The sequence below is a fragment of the Rissa tridactyla genome, chromosome 3 (assembly GCF_028500815.1).
Source record: "Rissa tridactyla isolate bRisTri1 chromosome 3, bRisTri1.patW.cur.20221130, whole genome shotgun sequence".
In the NCBI taxonomy this organism is placed as follows: domain Eukaryota; kingdom Metazoa; phylum Chordata; class Aves; order Charadriiformes; family Laridae; genus Rissa; species Rissa tridactyla.
This window is the reverse complement of record NC_071468.1, coordinates 60958911-60974774: the sequence shown is the minus strand read 5'-3', so window position 1 is coordinate 60974774 and position 15864 is coordinate 60958911. Positions and strand designations below refer to the sequence as shown.

Sequence of the window (15864 nt, the reverse complement as noted above, 5' to 3'; positions counted from 1 at the left end):
CGGTAGGGCCGGTCCGGCGGCCGGGCGCTGCGGCGGGACTGCCGGGGGGCGGGTAGTCGCGGCAGCGTTTTACCACGCACCGATTAAAAACCTGTAATTGCTAACGCAGTGTTGGTTTTTTTTGTTTGTTTGGGTTTTTTTGTTGTTGAAACTGCGGGCAACCAGGCTCTGCGAGCAACTTACTGCCCGTGCGCGCACTCGTGCCCTCCCGGGGCAGCGCGGCCCGAGGGACGCAGGTCGCGCCGCCGCGGCCCCGACCCCGCACCTGCCAGCCGCCGGAGCGGCGTGGCGGTGGGGCGGGGAGGCCATGCCCCGCGCTCCCTCGGGAACGGCCAGGCCTCCTCCCACCCGCCCCGGCCGCGGAGCTGCGGTTGACGAGCCCGCCCGGCCCGCCGGCCAGGCCGCTGCCAGCAGCGCCGGCACCGCCGCCGCCAACCGGCCCTTCAACTCCGCCTGCCCCGCTCCGCTCCGCTCCGCCCCGCCCCGGCCGGGGCTGACTGAAGGCGGTGCGGGGGCGCTCGCAGTCCCACCCGCACGGCCGCGCACACACAAGGACACACACACACACACACAAGGACACACACACACACACACGGAAGTGCACCCCGAGCTGGCTCCCAGCCCGCCGCCGAGGCCGCCCCGGCGCAGTGTGCAACATGGCGCTGGTACCCTGCCAGGTGCTGCGCGCCGCCATTCTCCTGTCCTATTGCTCCATCCTGTGCAATTACAAGGCCATTGACATGCCCGCGCATCAGACCTATGGAGGCAGCTGGAAATTTCTGACCTTCATAGACCTGGTAAGTGCCCCTGGGCCCCAGTGGCCCGCCCCCTCCCCCCCCTCCCCCTTTCCCCTCAGGCTGCCCCCGTTGAACGGCCGCGGCCCCGCGCGGGAGCCCCCGGAGGCGGCGGGCCCGCCTCGACAGCAGCGCCATGAGGTGACCTTAAAAGTGGGGACGGCGACATGTTGTGACTGCAGGGCCGGCCGTGAGAGAGGAGCCAGCCGGAGACCGCGGCAGCTGAGCCGGGTGGTTTGAACGGAGGAAGAGACGGACAAAGCCGAGGGGCCGCTGCCAGTGAGCGGCGGTGGGGAAGGCGCGCCTGGCGCTCTGTCACCGCCGTGCTGGTGCTGTGTTTCGCCTTTTGTAATGGCTGACAGTAAACACCAGAACCTGCTGGTCCCAGCATTTGGTTCCTGTGTGCTGTCAAAGTAGAAAACATGTCTTGCTGCCATGGGCCCATCCGAGGAATCTGTCCCCAGCAGGTGCAAGTGTGTGAGGGTGACACAGAAGGCATTGGGCAACACAACTTGCCGGATCCAGCTAGTGTTGGTTGCAAATCCATAAACGAGCCTAACAAACAAAAGATGTTTCACTTCACTTTTCTTCATAAGGGTCCAGATCTGGAACAGTCACGAGCATACTGGCCTGCTGGAAAACACCAGGTGCTGGCCAAGGGCTATTTTTGCCCTGCGCTTCCTAGCCTTCCCTGCCTCCTCAACAGCCTTCCCCTTGTGCAGGTGGGAGGAGAGGGGGCGGGAGGAAGAGAGGAGATGGGAGGAGAAACTCAGTTTCAGTTTCTGGTTCAGAAATGTGGTAGCCAATTTACACCTAGTACCCTAGATCAAAATAGTTTTGTTTTTTTTCTTTGAATCCACAGTGCAAATAGGCGAGAAATTTTGCAGTTCCTACTGAGTTACAGAAAAGTCCCAAAATGAAAGTATTTCAGTGCTTCCCAGTGATAAAACCTCTCTCAGAACCTCATTGTAGGTTCACAAGTATTGCTGCTATTGCCTACACACTCCATGTCCAGTCAGTAGGTTGAGTTTGTGAGTTTGGAGACCTAACTCAAACACCTAACCTGGCGGGTCAAGTATGCACATTTCTGTATCAAGATTAAGCTAAGGTTCAGTGAGGTCCATGTTTTTGGTCCACATTTCCATTTTGAGAGAAGAAGCACCTAACTGTATTTTGCATTTAGCCAGGATAATTTTTGTGTTGGATGCCAAAAATTATCCACAGCCATAACTAGTGCTTTTAGTTCAATTTTAAAAGGGCATCTTAAGGCCTGATGTTTTTCTGAAATGCAAACTAGAGTCTAAATTATCTTTTTTTTTTTTTCTTTTCAGCTGCTGGACAGTACTGTTAGCAATACGAATTGATAGAAGTTAGTGCCAAGTCCCAGTAAGTTAGGGGGGAGTTGTTTACTTTAGTGGCAGTTGAATTGGGAGTGAACCAACTAAAGCTAAAAGCCCATCATCTTGCCTTTGAGTCTCCTTCACCTTTTCCTATGTTCTCCTAGCCCTGACAGTTGCTTGAGGATTAAGTGAACTATGGCTGTCACACAGTGAAAATAACACTTGACAGTACATGATACTCATCATTTCCCAAAAATTACAGCCTGCTGTCTGTGGCAAGTTCATGTGGACTTTCCCATCAAAGCATGCACATAGTTCAGGCTACTTCTGTCATGGCCCAAAAGGTCAAGGTAAATATGTAGTGCTTTCTAAAATGTCTAGAACGGTTAACAACTGCAGCTAGTCATTTCTGTCCTTTACCTAGTAGTTGCCATCTGTTTCTCATAGTTAAGTCCGATAGTTGAGAAAAGGTTAGCAATTGCTAACAGTCTTCAGTCCTTCCAAATAACACACAATTCAACCACTTGAACACCTTTCTTGGTGACTAGCCAGCACATAGACCTCTCCATTTGTTGACAATATTTACTTATGTCCAAATGGCCCTGGCAGCATTTTATTTAAGCAAATCTATCTTTCTGTCTCCTGGGATAACTGGGAAACTAGAAAAAACAAAACCCTTTCCCAAGGAGGATATTGGGAGGCACGCTGGAGGATGTTAGGCACATTTCCGAAATACTGCGTATTGACTAAGTCTTGAAAAGCTCTTCCATAAGTTTCAGCTTCCTCAACCATGTGCAGTGTTCCTGTGTCAGTCACATTCAAAGGCTGTCTAGACAAAATATTATCAATGCCAAAGTCTTGGCAGACGCGTGTTCTTGCTACAGATTGTACCTTCACAAGCAGAGATTTCATCTTTGACATCACAGAAGCACGTAGACATTCGTTCTGTTTCCAAAAACTGCTACTGGTTCTTGAGAAAAGTGAGTTTATGACTTGAATCTGAAAAGTAATTTGGATATTTTTTTCATCTGTCCATTTGTAAAGGGATGATCCTTTCCAGTATCAGCATCATTAAATGTCTTGGAAATTTAGGTAACTGGCTTTGCAGAGGTGCTGTGTAAAATGATTTACAGTTATCTGCAGGTAATATAATTTTGAACTGAATTATGAAAAAGCAGTAGTTTGGACTCTAAAACACAAGACACAGTAAGGTATTCTAAGTGTATGCATTAATCTGATTTACAGCCCTCACACTGTTTACAGAAGCTGAGCATTATGAGGAAGCTATTTAATGCAGAGATAAAGACTGTAATGTCCCTGTCTGTCTGTAATATTTTGGATGTTCATACCTAAGTAAGATTTTCTTGGATGCTAGTATTCAAGCTTAATCTCTCCTGTCCTTGAATTAAGAAAGAAAATAAGTGCAACTGATGACTTATTTTAACCGCTGTCATTCTGATGACTGACACTGTTTTTTTGCAGTTGTGAATGCGGTAGCCACATTCCCTACAACACCTGTGTCAATGGGATAGTTTTCTCATTTCTGAAGCAATGTACTGGCAGTATGTTTTGCCATTACGCTGGTGATGCTCCTCACTGTTGCCACTAACAATCATTTCTCCACTTCAAACTTTCTCCCTTCTATGTAGAGGTGGTAGATACTTATCCCACTTATTCAAAAGATGATAAAGATATCTGCATAGTACCCATGGATTCCAAAACACTTCAGAAATGAAAGCAGTATCTTTTTTGTCATTCATAGACTGGGGAACTGGGGTACAAAGAGGTATAGAGCTGCTGCCAAGATCGGTCATTGGGCCCAGCAGATCAAATTATTGACCTGAGCATTCAGGCTAGTTCAAAGCTACTACATGTTGCTTTCATTTAGCCTCACAACACAAACCAAGCCCCAAAGTTAGTTCATGTGAAAATGGCAAAGAACTGGATTCAGATGGTATATCTCAAGAAATGTGCCTAAAATTTCTTGTGTAGCTGCCTTTGTTAGACTCAGATTCACCATTTTGTGCTTTAGTAGCGGACTGCTGCAGGACTGCACTGTCCTGCACCACAACCCATAAATTCATTGTTGACCCTTGAAAGTTAACTTAGGGTGAAAACTATGCCGTACAAAATGATTCTTTGCAGCAAGTTTCTTAGCTATGTTAGTCTCTCAGAAATCTTCCTGACTTCTAGCACTCTTTGTTCAGTTCTGTAAGTACTTGAAGTAGCTAAATTAAAGATAATAGTACTTGAATTAAGGATAACTAGGTCATCCTTCATACACTGCCATCACACACCTGCCTTTATAAATACACGTTTGTTAAGGGATCCGTTGCACCAACTTGTCTAAAATGGCAGGATCCTTGCTGTTGCAGGGGTTAAGTTTTGTTCTTCAGTTTCTCTTACTGTTGTTGTGAGAGGAGGCAAAAATAAATAGAATTCTGGAATAAAGATTCTGGAGCCTGTGGGTGCCGAAAGAAGACCAGTTCTAGTTTTTGTGTTTGAATGTGTGTGATAATTAGCAGAAAAGTAGCTTAGAGTTAAAATAAGTATATATCTCCTTAGTGAGGAGTGCCCTGGTCTAAATAACTTCTAATTTTTATTGTGCAGTTTCTGTGAAACCCTTATTCCTCAAAGAAGCTAGACTAAACCAAGATACTATTGCACATATATTCCCAGGCATTAACGAAATACCGTTTGGGTTTTATTTTAATCTTAAGGTCTCTCTGATAGGCTGAACAGGGTAGTTATCGAGACCAAAAGCAAGGCTAGATTTTTGGAAGTGTTATGTTTTATGATTATGATTAATGGTCCCATTTTGAATAACAGAATGTTAATGTGGGTATTCATACGACTTGATTCAGGGCAGCCAAAGCTAGAGAGGAATTGATTTCGCTCATATATAAATCTGTCTGGCCTTATACTTTTATTATTCTCTTGAAAGAAATAGCAGGATGTCTGTGTATGAACTTTTATACGTTGTCTGGCAGATTGAGTTCTACAAAAAACAGGTATAAGCTCTGCTTCCAGCATATTTTTTGCTAGTACATGTTGTATTTGTTTTGTGGAAAATTCATTTAAGTTTCGTTTGATTAAGTTTAAATAAGTCATGAGAACTTAGTTTGTTTCTTGTCTTTGGAAAATTTCAGAGGGGCATGTTAACAACAGGACTAGAAAATAGAGTTGGTAGGTTTATCATTTACTTATTTAGTGCATTTAATTAGTTATTAAATTATATGAGATACAGTTACTAGACAACAGAAGAAGATAGCAGCTTAACAAAGCGTGGCTAAAAATTATAGGTGATTTGTGCCCAATTTGGATTTAGTCATGCTGATAGGAAATAAAATGACCAGAAAATGTCAGAGGCCAGATGGTTCAGAATTAAGGAATAATAAACTGTGCTATTGGTGCAATATCTGAACTTGAGTAACTTTCATTGCTAACTGTATGGGTTAAACTTACCATGACACACAAGACAAAAGTGAAAACATGTTTTGCACTCCATGGAATATAACTATGACTCTTTCCAGGATTTCCTTTAGTAAAATGAATTTCACCTTCTGCTTTCCTCTTTCATCATCTGTGAAGTTACCCTTATATTCAAGTGTTTTATGGCTTTTGGGTGAAAAGATTACAGAAGTGTAAAATGCTATTATGTATTATTCCCAGAGGTAATTAATCACCATGTCTAAATATCTCAGTGTTCACACTGTAACAGAGAATACAGTCAATGGGAGTGTTTATCAGTTTACAGAGAAAGGGGTTGTTTTTTGAGGAATAACAAGGTGAGGCTTCTTATTGTTGCTTAATGTATTTGAGCGAAAAGGCAATGATATACGTATGGGAGCCTTTTAATAAGTGTGTGTTTTAGAGCTTTCTTTTTGCCTTTCAGGCTGTAAATATGTCAGAGAAACAGTTACGTATAGTGCCGTCGATGCGGTAATAAAAATGTAATAGCATCACCGTTTCTTATTCATAGAACTATGTTTTCCGTTTGCTTTTGGTAGCGCTATTAGAAATTGAGTGGAATTTGAGCACCACATTGAAGAGTTCCATTTTCATATTGCATTAGCATGTCTTTATTTTACAATTGGACTTAAATATGTTGAACATTTAATTTGGGAATTCTTAGGAAAGTCATGGCTACCTTGAAATATTTGTGTTGGCAGTAGGGTTGGCAGGGAAAAGGAGAGGAGTGGAAGAGAGGACAAATTGTGAATGCTTACTATGATGATAGATTTAACTCATGTCAGTAATATTATTTTATAACTTGTGAGTCTGTAAGTGATAGGTAACAGTGCTATGTTTTAAACCAGTGTAAAGTCTAGAGTTTTGCCAGAACAATTTTAAATGATGACAACTTCAAGAAGTTGGTTTAGTAGTCTTTCTGTTCCTCTTTGAAAAAAATTGAATTATTTTCTTTATGCTTTTATTATAGTGGTAAGGATAACTCAGATAATCTTATATGGTAAAATTGTTAATATTTTAATAATAATGATAAATATAACAACAACAATAGTAATAATAGTAGTAATAGTAATAGTAGTAGTAATTATTTGCCATAATCCATATGACAAAATTGTTAAATATTTTAAACAAATAGTTTAAACAAGGACAACACATCTAGTGTTCTATGTTAGTGTTCTATGCTGAAATCAAATTTGGGGTTCTGAGCTGTCTTAATTTGTTGTGAATATAAGTCTATAACAAAATATTTCATCGATGTATTTTTAACCTTATAAGTATATTTGTGTTATCTTACTGAGGCCATTTAAGTGTGTACAAGAAAGAAATTTTGAGCGATTGACCTTCTTAAGTTGTAGTAAAGATCTATAGAACCTATCAAATAATGTTCTTAAATGAAATAGAAAATTGCAAATTTAGTGTTTTAAATTAAAAATATTTTAATAGGAATCAGATTTCTCCTGAATCTTTGCTTTTATATCAGCCCAAGGATGTACAAAGACTTGTAGGGTAGAAGTCCCTGTGAGTAATTACTTCTTTTGTCCTTAGGCTGAAAAAAAAAAAAAAGGAACTTGATCACTCTATCTGAAAATGGGGAAACACTCACACGATAAAAATCTTTTATTATTGATGTGATGGAAATTTTGAGTGTGCCAGTATGCCACTGTACAACAAAATATGAAGTTGTTTAAACCTATAAATAGGAAAAAAAAACCTTAATGAAATTACAAAACCTTGACATTCTACAGAAGTAAGTTTGCAGATTTGAACAAAGTAAAACCATAATGAAATGTAGTAAAACAAAGTTGAAAAAATAGGCAATTCTGCAGTGTATTAAACATGTTATAATGTAGATTCATTCCAAGGGATTATGCCGAGTTTGTATTTACCTGAACAAAACAATAAAAGAAAAATACCTCAGATTCCTTCCATTACATGCAGGCTTTTCTGTGCTGCAACTTTCCATATCTAATAATCGGAGTTGTCAGTGCCTGCCCATCCTAATGCAGTATTTAGAAAACATTTTCCTAATTGCGCTGCTTCATTATAGACTCTGATGTTGGGAGGAGCTCAGCATGGGTGGAGAATTCCTTGTCATTTGGAGTTTGAGTTGCTAATGCAACTCCAGTCAGTAAATGTTAAAAAGATCCACACCAGTGACAGGTTTGTGTGCTTTCTGCAGAATTCAAGGGTGAAACAAGTATTGGTGTGTAATAAATTCACATTGGACATTTCTATATTTGAAACAGAAGTGATGTTGTTGCTTACAATGCACACATGAAAGACATCAAGTTCCTCTCAACGTAGTTTTTTTCTTTTAAGTATCTGTATCTGAGGCCTGGTCTTCTCACCTTGCATGTCCAGGTATATGAGTTACAAACAAAATTGATAGTGCCTTGGCTTATTTTGAAGATCAAAGTGAAGTACAGACTCCTTGTTCACTCTTTGAATGGGTGAATATGGAAAGCTTTCTTCCTTCTAATGAAAACTTTTTAGAATTTTGCCTTACTTGCCTGCATTTATTTGAATAGGTACGTTTTCTCTGTACCATATTTTTGAATGCTCTGAATTTGTTATTAGTTTTCAAAGCCTTATGGCATTTGTTCTATTACTCTTACTATGTATGATGCAAGATTTTTGCAACTCGACACAGTTAAATTTGCTACCACTGAAAAAGCTGTGTTTAGTGGATGGAAAAGTAGATCGACATCTGAAGAAAAAACTAATTCAGTTGGAAGCTGAAGTAAAACTTCCAGCCTTTTCAGAGAGGAAGAAACTAAAAGTAAATTAAAATTTATAAGCATGGTTTGGTTAAGACTTGAAAACAAGTCGCTCTCCCAATTAGAACTGTGATTAAGCATTTAGAGGATTTTCATCAGCATTTTGCTGGTTGCCTCAGGATATTTACACTCTCTTGGCATACAGTTGGCGTTGCTTGTTGCGTTTTGCAGTATACTGCAAAATTTAGAGATTCTGTTGGTTGGAAACAGGTTAAGCTCATGTGAAATGCTAGGAGAAAATCAGAACCTGTGAAGGCTCCTTCTGGCAACTTCGGTATGTCCATGCGATTTTCCCTCGAGAGTTTGAAAGCAACATTTGAATGCCTCTAGTTGCATTCCTTGAACGTCTTGTCTTGCCACTGACCTCTCAAGCATCCTGTTTACAGCAGGATTTCCAAACAAATACTTGCCAAAGGGTGCAATTATATAATAATTTCCACTTAGATCTGTGTGCAGCTGGCATTGCTCAGGTATTTTTGCCGCTGTTGTCTGTCAGGTCAGTTGCTTCAAAGTGCATGAGGACTCTCTACAGTATAGCTTAAAACAAAACTACTACAGCTGGATTTTTATGAGCTGAAGATTAGGTGTCTGGGTAAAGGTAAACCAGAGTAGAATGTGCAGAAGTGCAGAATGTCAAGTCTTTTGCCAGTTCCTTACTAACTTGTAAAGCAAAGCACAAGGGATGGTAGGGTTTTGCAATGAATTAGTTTGAGTGAAACAATTGAAGAGGCTGAATCTCATCTCTACGAATGCTGCTAGACACTTCAGACTGTTTGAGTTGGTTGTGCAGGGACTTAGCAAAGTATTTCAGTTTTACTCTGTTAAGAATCAAATGGCTCATTTTTGGTTTTGAGCAGTGCTGTCTGTATATTTTTTTAAACCTAGTTCTTTGTGTACCTGCGGGTAAATTTACTCCTCCCCCCCATTTGCCTATATTTTATCAGGTGCCTTGAAGCCTTCTAGTCCTGGCAGCACATAAGTAACAAATTGTTATTTATTATTTATTATTATTGCTAGTATTATCAGAATTCAGCCAGAGTGGGAGTTCCACACGCAGAGCACAGGTGGCATATGTTCCTGAATGTACTTGATCAGATGCAAAAGGAAGAAAAAGAAGCTGCTGACTTCAAACACTACTATATAAATTGATAAAATGTATGAATGCAAAAGGGATGTTTTCTCTCCAAGATGCTTATCGAGCTTGTTTGTGGCTGAAGTGGTGGGAGCATTTCATACAGCTAACGTTCAGGCTAGCGTCTCTGTGTGATCCTGAGGCACTGCAGTAGGACCCTTGACCCTAGAGAAGATGTAAGTTGTTGATGGCCCGTGCTCACACAGGCTCAGCTCTATGAAGGATGCAAGTGGAGAAGGTGGAAGAGAAAAGGAAGATCCAATAGGTGACAGCACTTTGTACCTGGGGTGTGTAGGTGAGAGCGTGCATAACGTTGATCAGCCTTTTGTTGTGACAAATGGGTATTTAGATATTTGACTGCTGGTTATGAGGACGAAGTGAGGGAAAAAAAGGGGTGGAGGAAAGTGGCTGGTGTTTCTCAGCTAAAATAGCATGTGTTACCTCCCTCAGACTTCCTGCCCTTCCTTGTCCTCTCCCTCGTTTCTTCCTCCCACACACCCCCACGATCTCCCCACACACAACCCCCCTACATGGGTGGCATGGCTCCACTTCCCTGTGCATAACCTGTGTAGCTTCGCACGCTTCTGCTCAGCGGAAGGTGCTTGCAAAATTTTGTCCTTAGTTAGAAGCCATATGCACTGACAGATGCAGAGGTCCCCATTTGCTGTTCACTTAAGCTTACAAACAAATTGAAATTCCATGCTGTGAGAACTTTTTTGACCTGAGTTCACTTGTTATAGCTGTGTTCCAAGAACTGCAAATTTGCGTGTGCATTAGACACAATTATCTGCATTCCTGTAGGTCCTGGGAAGTGTGTCCTAAGAATGTGTGAATCACGAAGGAAACCTCTGCTCTGTGGACCTGCTGCACAGCACTGAGGCTGAAAGGCATTTGGGGTGTTTGGAGGTGGATATGCATCTTTGTGTACATGTTTGATATAATAGTTATTTACGTACGCTGCACATAATTTGAAAATATCAAACTGTTCATAAAAGCTACTCTGTTCTATACTCTCTCCATACACTGTGCACATCTAAGAGTAAATTGGCCTGCTACTACTGGAGTCAGTTCAGGTGACCAATTAATGAACCATAGATAGAAGATTACAGTGGTTTGAGGTACCAGATGCTGTTAAGTTTCTGAGTGTCAAAGAACTCTAGCTAACAAGAGAGAGCAGACAGCTTTTGGGTCAGCTGTCTCATGACCTACCATGGCTAGAAAGGGATATTTCTCTATTTATTAAGAAGCTAATGATGTTTCTAATTCTAACATATGATTATAGAAGATTAGTATTCAAATCTCCTTGACTCAATGCCAGTATAATTTCAGAAGCTAAACACCTCTGAATTTCCAGAGATTATAGTCATATGGCATTTCAGGCTAAGTTTTATATTCTTTTTCTCATGGTTGGGGGCAGAAGCTACTAAAATTATATTGCCAAATTAAGTCAAAGCTGTTTTGTTCCCCATTAATTATAAGGGTGAGTTAAAATTATGAGATATGTTTTATGAGGTTGTTTTTTTAGAAAAAGGTGGAGGGACCTCTTTTTACTGTGGGGATTTGAGCCGGTGGGATCTGAACTTCTTGGTTTTAAAATACGACCTACAACGTACAGCCAAAACGTGAATGTCTTTGAGGGTGTGCAAGGGATGATTCTGTTCATTCACTGCTGGCTTTGTGAATAAAAGTGCTCCCACTTTGCCCTGATCCATTCACACCCGTTATCACCCAGTCAGGCTCCTCAGTTACAGGTTGCTGTTAGCTATCACTATATTTGCTGCCTGTTTTTCCTTATAGGAACCCGTCTGTGTAGTGTTGCTTTCCCTATTCCTTGTAATCTCTTCTTAGCCAGCACAGTCTTCTTGGTCTTTCAACTCTGTATCCCAGTTCCAATTGAGCACCCAGTCCCCTTCCAGAAGCCTGTGTTTTCCTGTCTGGTGCTGCTTTTCTTATCCCCACAATACCCCTTATATTCTTTTCCCACTATTCACACATACTGTCTTTTCTCACAGTGCATTCACGGTCTTATATTGTCTTCTGCATCCTCACCCCATCCTTCCCCAATACCAGACCTACTCACTGTCATTCTCTTGTCTTTCTAAACCACCTTGCGTAGAGCCAAACCAATGAAGAATCAGTAATCTTCCATCAGAAAAGCTTGATTTTGGTGTGGTGATAGCCTTAAAGAAACAGCTTTTGAAATTATGTTACCCAAGGCTCTTAGCTTTGCTTTCTGTTTTCGAACAAGTTTTTAAGCATCCTGGTTACAGGAAAAAACTCCCCTAAGTGTTAAGCATAATGGATCATGATCCTAATGTTTATTCTGGTGTTAAAATCTTGTCACTTTTTGGTAGTCTGCCATTCATTTTTTTTATAATAACTTTCCCAATTCAGAAGCAGGTCCTTGACAGAAATTAATATTTAAGTTAAAAAATTGAAAAAATATATGGAATCAGCAATCAGAATTTATTCAGACATTTTCCATCTGTTCTTTTTTTGTAATTTGCGTATTTTAACTGAGATGCTGAAATGATTTAAATTATATTTCGTATTTACGAAAAAGAAAACTTATAATAATCATTGTGAGGTTTGAAATCTACTGCATTCAGTGAGATGAACAAAAATATTTTTTAAAATTGCATAGTTTGTTGGCTATTACTGTAATTAATAAGAGAAGCTTTCTTTTTCCTTTTTTTTTCATGTGAACATATATAACTACTTGTTCCTTGTTTGTGTGGGTAGATTGGGAGTACATGCAGACACACCTGTTGCAATTTAGAAGTAAGGGAAGAGAGAAATTTCACAGTGGTAACTTTCTACTCAAACCTACATGGAAGTATATTCATTCTTGTTAGGGGTTGACTGATAGAGATGAGCCTGCCATCGCCCCATGTCCCACCGGTAGCAGGGCTGAGCACATGCCCAGTAGGCACGTACGAAAAGAGAAGTGTAAAATTAGGTTGCTAAAATGTAAGTCAATACAAATAAAATTCTGACTGGACTAGGTGGTTTAGATTCAAGAATGTCTTTTAAGATACGTCAGCCGAACAGTCGAGTGACAGCTGGAACAAGGAGTGCTCAACATATGGCCCACCTAGGGTCTGTAGCCTGCCTGGTTAGCCTTCCTGTGCCCAGCACAGGGGTAGGCTGTGGGCTGGTTGCCGTGTTCTGATGGGACCGTTTTGGTCTCAATGCCACCTTTGCAGGGAGTCTGGCCCTACCACGGGGTTTGATCTGTGTGGCGTGCCATCAGAACCAATGCTCACAACTGGCTTGTGATAAAATGTCATGTAAGGTCTGTGGATCTGGCAGAGGTCTTGATCTACAGAGGTATTTTGGCATTACTTCTGGGCAGCTAATGGAAAGGTGTTCTCTCTGTATTATCCAAATTCATTCTGCTTAGTTTGCACAGGAGTTGAGGTCAGACTTCATGTTCTGGGTGATACTCAGCATCCACACCATACTATGTGTGAGTTAGATATGTGAGAGTTTTCAGCACCTTGCAAGTTAGGACCCTAAAGTATTGAAGAGGTCTTCAGTTGAGTTTTTGTTTGTTTGTTTGTTTTTGTTTTTGTTTTTTTTTTAATGTCTCTTCTGTTGTGATTATAAATTTAGAAATTACTAATTTGCTCCAGATGGGAAGAAAAGGTCAATCCCACAATTTGTTGTGGGGGAAAACAAGATTTAGAGAAAGTGTTTAAAATTCATGGTTTCAGTGCAGTTGGACTGACCACGTGAAAACAAAACATTTGATTGTCTTCATTAAGATACTTGGACAAAACTACATTACAAAGGAATCAGCTGTTGCAGTGAGAAGTTGTTATTCAGAAATATTTTGTATTAGAATTTCAGAATTAGAATTGAGAATTAGAATTCAGAATTATTTTGTATTAATTGAAAACTTCTTTTATTTTCCTTTAGCAAGGGCAAGACCAATGTCACAAAAGAATATAATACTGAAAGTTGCAACTTAATCATAGCTGTTACCCTTGTTTCATAAGAATAATACCTGTGCTGTGTGATACAGTGAAAGCAAACTTGAATTTGAAATATAAAAGTGAAAGTCAGGAGGGGATGTGATAACAATTCAAATCCAGAAAACAACTATTTAATATCTTTTTTTCTTTTCTTTCTTTTTTTTCTTTTTTTTTTTTTTTTAAATTAGCTACATACTGATTGCAGGACTTCATAAGTATTTTGAAGAAGTAACCAAATAATAATAATGTGGTACAAGTGAAGTCCACTTCTGGCCAATCTTTCCCTCTTAGACCTGGTATTTTGCCTGTCTTGGGTCTTGTGCTCAATGGATGTGACTAAACAGCGTTTGCCAGGAAAAGAAGTGTAGTGATGGAGGTAAACCTGTTTTGTGGCTTATTTGCGTGGTATGCCTGTATCTCAGTGGTGTGTTTTCAGACAAGGTCTCTTTGGTTAGGTTGTGGTGCAGACAGCCGTGAGCCCTCGTTCTGAATCACTCCTGTGTCTTCGGTACCTTCCAGGGTGCTGGCCTCGGGTGAATGTATCTTGTATGAGAAAAGACGTATCCTTGATATTCAGAATTCCATAGAGTAAACTGACATTTTTAAAGGACTCTTTTTAAGCCAGGTAGATGGGAATTCAGCATTATGAATCAGACCTGGAATAGCCCCATCTTTTATTAATATAATGTCTCCTGATTTACTGCAGGAAGCCACTGAAATGATTAAATGTACCAGCAGTCTGCATAAAATGCCTGGGTGACCTCCAAAGCACTATGACAGATATCAAAGAAAAATTTTAAAACCTGTATGATCAGTTTAAGGAAAATTAAGGCCATATCTCAGTTTGCTAGAAACGCTGTTAAAGTAGGAAGACAGGTAGTGACTGCAGAGTGGCAGAAGATTTAAGCCCCATCTCTTTCCATGTCACCTAAAATAGAGTTTGCTTCGCAATTTTCCTCCTTGGTGGTCTTCCCAAGAGAAAGCATAGGTAAATAGTATAAACTAGATGACGAGTGCCTATTCCAAACAGCCAATCTTGTCTCTTCTCTTTATGGATATTTGGTTTGGTACCATCTCTTTCGTTCTTGATCTTCCAAGAAAGAAGCAATGCACATGTAGGTGGAGATCTTATTTCTCTTTAGGACAAAATTAATAAATTCTGGTAGCAAGTATCTTACTAAGAGTAAAATTGCTTTGTAGTGCCATTGCACCTTTTGTTACAAGATCTCAAAGCCACCTGAGAAATACTAGCTAACTAAGCCTCACAACATCTCTGCAAAGAGACGTGATTTAAACCAAATGCAAGCCCAGCGTGCAAGACACTGAAATTGGCTGGACATATAGTCATTGCAACCCTTAAGGAATTATCTTAGTTGTGTAATCTGTATGTTAAAACACCATTAATGTCAGGCGTCCAGGAGGTGATTTGTGGGACAGAGGCTGCCCATAGATTACTCCTATTCAGCCTTTGGGGGTTTTTGCAGGATGGGGTGGGTCTGGAGCTGAGACTGGCTGTTCAAGCACCACTGTCCAGATAATCAAATGTCACCTCCAGTCTGCCCCATCTCACCCGGTGACTCACTTGCTGCTACTGCTATCAGCAAAGGGATGGGAAGTGTGTGGACGTTGCCACCAGGTGTGAGTGAAGGCACATGCTACCCCTTGATGGAACAGGAGCAACCTGACTCCATGCTGGCTCCTGTTTTGGCCCCACCTTCTTCTACTCTCCAAGATAAAAGCCATATCCTATCTTGGCCTCAGCCCTTCCGGTTGTTGCAACAGACACTGTCCTCAACCCATTCCTCAACCCAACAACCTCAGCCCAGCTGCTGCAGAGCAAGAGATGGGCAGAGGCAGAGTGCTTGTTTGCATGGGGGATGTAGGAAGGTGCATTTGATGATACAGGAAGGGTAAACTGAGTCCAGCCTAACGATGAGGGAGAAAGGAAAAGACACAGCTATTTAAATGGTAGAACGTAGGCTGCTGCCACGGGTGCAGAGTGGGTGGTTGGTGCAGCAGAACATGGAGAGGGATAGCTGCAGCAGGGAAAGTTGACCTACAGGAGAAAAAGAGGAGGCCCCAGACCAGAGATCTGCCCCCTGTGTATGCTGAGTTTCGGGTGTCCTCAGTCTGCAACAGCCGTGGGGATCATTGCCATATTTCTGGACAGAAGGGGTGTACCTGCACTGTATGGCACACGTGGCATAAATGAAGGATCTCTGGGAAATGCTGAACTTGCTGGGTGTATACTGTGAAGTTAATCCCTGTGTGAGCAGTAGGTGTTTATCCAGAAGAACCAGGCATTCAGCAGCCTGGACAAGTACCACGAATCCTTGCATGCTGCCTGGAGACAGTTTCTAGCTGGAAAGAGGG

General features: G+C 41.2%; 1 protein-coding gene across 2 annotated transcripts in view; it reads left to right on the top strand.

The window, feature by feature from the left end:
* The first annotated feature begins 345 nt into the window (after positions 1-345).
* Positions 346-15864, top strand: part of AIG1 (androgen induced 1) — a 126478-nt gene continuing 110959 nt past the window's right edge. The window contains exons 1-2 of one of the 2 annotated variants that reach the window (XM_054197074.1): positions 346-797; positions 977-6487. In XM_054197074.1, coding sequence (XP_054053049.1) covers positions 657-797; positions 977-988 — 153 coding nt within the window. In that variant the 5' untranslated portion in view covers positions 346-656 and the 3' untranslated portion in view covers positions 989-6487. Of the gene's footprint in view, positions 798-976; positions 6488-15864 lie in introns of those variants that run through there. The other variant, XM_054197073.1, reaches the window with a different exon arrangement.